Source organism: Austrofundulus limnaeus, unplaced genomic scaffold (genome assembly GCF_001266775.1).
Source record: "Austrofundulus limnaeus strain Quisiro unplaced genomic scaffold, Austrofundulus_limnaeus-1.0 Scaffold32, whole genome shotgun sequence".
Taxonomy (NCBI): Eukaryota; Metazoa; Chordata; class Actinopteri; order Cyprinodontiformes; family Rivulidae; genus Austrofundulus; species Austrofundulus limnaeus.
The window spans coordinates 1,983,417-1,988,152 of NW_013952434.1; the positions used below are offsets into that span (position 1 = coordinate 1,983,417).

The 4,736-nt window shown below is 41.4% G+C and overlaps 1 protein-coding gene across 1 annotated transcript in view; it reads right to left on the minus strand.

Moving 5' to 3' along the window:
- The window catches only part of fam91a1 (family with sequence similarity 91 member A1), a gene marked incomplete at its 5' end in the record, with an annotated part of 17,396 nt that overhangs the window by 3,813 nt on the left and 8,847 nt on the right, over nt 1-4,736 (minus strand). Inside the window, 7 exon segments of the mRNA XM_014005795.1 lie at nt 314-383; nt 487-610; nt 799-897; nt 1,323-1,469; nt 2,851-2,923; nt 3,121-3,234; nt 4,533-4,667. Coding sequence (XP_013861249.1) covers nt 314-383; nt 487-610; nt 799-897; nt 1,323-1,469; nt 2,851-2,923; nt 3,121-3,234; nt 4,533-4,667 — 762 coding nt within the window.

Here is a 4,736-nt window from a genome sequence, read left to right on the forward strand (position 1 = left end):
CACCTCACCGCACAGACTCCATAGGAAATGAATGGAGAGCGAGCGACGTTGCCTCCTGTGTGTCGAGCCCTTCAGGCTGGAAGTTGGATTATTGAAGTGACCAACAAACTACTACCTCTTAAACTTATAAAACAGATTTAAAGGTTGTGTTTACTGATGGGAAATAAAATGTCTTAACTATTGTGAATCAACATTATACAAAACTACCAGCTTACAGAGAAGATACACTTAAGGTAACTTTACTAAACAATTCAACTCTTGACTGCTGTGGTTTGTTTCTGGACCAGGTGTTTGTGTTTCATCGCGTTTTTACCTGGAATGACTGAACGAAGCTCAGCACTTTGAGCGAAAGCTTTCGGCTCGAGTGGAGAAGCTCCTGAAGGCTGAAACGAYGACAAAAAAAGTTTCAGTCTGACGCTGCAGCACCAAACATCATGACTCTAACATTTTCTGACAATAAGCAAAAGGCACGGTTGCTGGTTCTACCTCTCGCTGCTGCACAGTTTGTGCGAGGCGATCTTTCGACACACTCTGCGATTGAGCTCTGAGCTGAAGAGGGGCATGCCAAAGCACAGCTCAAGGGGGACCCACTCATCTTCAGACGAAGGTGCTGAGAGAGAAAAACAAAAAGAGTTCGAGCGGAACAACGTGAAACTCAGCACGGAGGAGGAAGTCCTGGTTTTATCACATTTTATCTGCAACTGTCTGATCTCTTTATTAATTCTCCCAGCTGAATAATTAAATCTGATTGAATTCAACTTGAAAATACTCTAAAAAAATAAAATGAAATACACTCACTTTCCGTCTTTCCTTTGCCTTCACCATTCTCTTCTGTCACCAGCTCAAAGGACTCGGTGCTGCCGTTGGTGTCCAGGCCTCCTCCGAGGTGAGTTTCTCCTTCAATAGAACCAACAGATTCAGATCAGGTCAAACAGCAGCGCCTTGATACAGAAATGCATCACTTTTTACATCATTTATTGCCTTTTGCTGGCCTAATATTGGAGGCTGGTCTGCCAAATCAAATATTCACAGTCACATGCATAAATATCTGTGTTAATGAAATCTGCCGCGCTAAGATTCAATCCTAAGGCAAAGACCGTCTCGTCCACGTCCATTAGCAAAGGTTATCACAAAACGGCACACAATTATGCAGACAAACAGCATAATTAAATTGGACTGTGAGCAATATTTATCTAATTTGCACCATTATTGTCAACAGTGCTTACAGGGAGGGGAAAAAAACTTTGCTGCTGATTTAACTGTGTGTCTTCTGTTTGGGTGCGCCGACACACACTTGTTCAACTGTGTGTGTGACAGTTTACCTCCACACTCCCCGCTGTCACTGGGCCTGCGGCGGTGCCTGTTGTTGGAGTTGAGCATGGTGACGTAGCCACACTGGTGCTTCAGATCCACGTGCTCCTTCAGCTGCTGCAGAGCCTTGTGCACGCACATGTTGGAGTAGGAGAACTCTGCACAGACAGGATGAWGCACACATGTCAAATGGTCTGTAAATAACATGAATTTCCCCTCATTTTGCAGGTACACAGACGTTTAGGGCAATTTTATGGATTTTTTTTGTTTCAAAAACTTTTCTTCAAATTTATYTGAGTCTCATAGCCGGCGGGCTGTAAGGAAAAAAGTTTGCCACCTCCTCGTCCTTCCACACATACTCTCTCCGCTTGTTCACTCCAACCCCACCCCCCAGGCGATCATTCTTCTTCTCTATGATCACATCCCCCTGGCTGTGGAACTCCTGCAGGTGCGTGCATTTTTTTCTTTTTTTTGGTCAAGACACAGGTAAATGTTCGAAGAAGGTGACGTGTGATTAAGTGAACCTCAGGCAGGTTGAAGCTCTAACTCAAGGGGAAAGTATTCGCTTTTTAAAACTACAGTTTCATCTGAAATGGCATCAATTAGAAGGATGTGATTTCAACATTTCAGGTGTTTAGAAGTGGGTTTTTTTTTTTTCGTGGAAAGGTTATGAACAACTATCTTACCTGCTGCAGATAGCTTTTTGAAAAACAATTTCTGAAGACCGTTTATGCCTGACTGGATTGACGTTAAAGTCTAGTCAGAGAACATCAAACATCATAAAACAGCTCYGATCTCAAAATGTCATCGTGAGTCACGCAAACCCTTTTTACATGTATTGATTTCACATTACAGTTATTAAAGAAGCGTTTGTCTTCCAGCTAGTGTGTGTTTTCAACTATTTCAACATAAACCATTGCATTCATAGTCATCCTTGGAGCAGGTGAGCAGCTCTGACATCTGGGAAACGAAAGGCGTCAGAAGCCAGATGAGGCTGCTGGTGCATTTGATCAGGATTGCTCCAGGGTGCCGTTCCTTGGAGACTTTCTGGGCTCGTCTGGCAGGTGGAAGACCCTGGGTCGAACCCAGAGCATGTAGGAGAGATTAAAAATCTTATCTGGTTTGAAAATGCATGGTGGAGCTGGAAAATGATGCTGGCATCTGGGATCCAGACCCATTTCTTGTTTAGCCAGCAGTCACTACAAAAAGGCTTCAGCAAAACAGTGCATAAATTGACACTAAATTAATCATATTTTAAGCCACTGTTTTATTTGGTTCCTATACTATTAAAAATCGTTAATAGATGATTGGGATGTACTGTGTGCACAAAATTATCTGCTACGTTTCCTAATTTTCAATTAATCCTTTTGAACTTTTCATACCTTTCACACTTTTTAACTTTATGTTAAATATGACTCAAAACTCTTAAAAGATAGTACAAGAAAAACACTAACAACGTGGAAAAATACATAATTTTTGTGTATTTTATGTAGAGCATACAAGTCCGTGCAACAGAGATTCCCAAACTGCGTGTCTCACCTCCCTTCAGATCCTCCTCGTCAAAAGGAAATGGGATGTGAACAGTTTCTCCGTGACCGTGCATACCGTGTCCCTGAGTGTCACACACACACACACACACACACACTTACTATAACACTCTGTAAATAGTGTTTCTAAATTAATAAATGCAGTGTAGCTTTGTTTCAAATACATAACGGAGATTGGTCATGAAGGAAGAGAAGATGTTTTTAGACGGGGAAAGTTAAGGTTTAAGTTAACCTGGAAGCAGGGCAGAACTGTCGAGCGTACCTGGATGAGGACAGCAGAGTGTGTGAGGGCGTCGTTCAGCATCGTCAACACGTTGGATGTAGGKACGACTCCGGGGTCGTGACCCCAAGAGGTGATCAACAGCCTGTCATAGACCTACAGAAAGAACAAAAAAGAATAAAATGTTTATCTCGTGCTATTCAAGACAACTTAGCACATTCAGCAAAAGACTCATTCCACCAAAATGCACCACAGAGCACCACAGGAGGTCGTTCCTACCAGTGGCCATCAAACTCTATAACTCCCCTCTAAACACATGAAACTAGATCATCTGTACATTTATATTAATGCAGCTGTACATTTTTTATTTTTAGTCTTTTTTTTATATTAACTTACTGTATTTTACCCATGACACTCACCAAACGTGCAATATACTAAACATAATCTCTCGTTACATGCTGTACACATTTTCCTAATATTTCTATTATTTTTATCGGTACATTGTTTATGTGTACATAAATGTGCTTATGTTGTAATCCTGGGTGTTTAATCTTATTTTATTCTAGTGCACTTATTTCTTTCTTTTCACATTTCTCTGATCTGAACGGTTGCAGCTGTAACACCTGTAATTTCCCTCAGGGATTAATAAAGTATTCTGATTCTGATTATTTTTATAGCACATCTCTGTTAACCAGTTTATACTAAATAATAACAGAAATAATTATGTACAATCTCGTGCTATATTCTGAGTGTATGTTGGGAATGACTTTAATACTGTATCAAGTGCACAGAGTGTGTTGGGATCAGTCTCAGCTATTATTATATAAAATTTTAGGTAACCTTTTAATGTTGGTTGGTTGTAGCAGTGATCATTTTTTGTGAAATTAAACAAAACACAGTTTTTCCACTTTTGACATTACATTTTTGTTAGCCTATCGTTGACTTTGTATTAAACAAATCAACTTATCTTCTTGTGGTTTATTGTTTTCAACTGTAAAAAGCTGTGTTGTGGAGATACCTACAGCCCTGACACAAAGAGAAGAAGTTAAAAAGAATCTACTATGCTCCCATAATGTCATCCATTTGCATTTAACAGGTGATCCACTGAGAATGTCCTGCACCATTTTCTCCTTTGTTCCCTGTCTCACATTCTCAAGATTAAATTTCAAGAAAGAACCTTGAAGRATGAAAGTGTACAGTGACATAAAGCGGTGGGGAACCTGGTGTTTTGTGAGGGAATGAAGGTTGKGGAGGACAAAGGAGGCAGCCAGGGCTCTGACTACCTGGCTGTGACTCAGAGGAAGGTCAACACTGAAGGAAAACACAAACTCCCCCCACAGCTCCTCAGACCTGCAGCTGTTTAACATATCACATTTGTTTTTTATCTGACATTTTACTTACAGCGTACTACTGCTTTCAACTCCCCAACCTGATCAATTATTAACCAGGCTCACCTGGAAAATGTCGGGCAGTTTTCGAAGCCTGGAACCCTTGGAGAGCAGCAGAGACGGCGGGCCTTGGCCGGTCACATGGTACAGGTACAGCTTGAACCAGATGGAGCTCACCTCAGGGATGGCTGGGCCAATGTGCTGCAGGGAAACACACACACACACACACACACACACACACACACACACACACACACACACACACACACA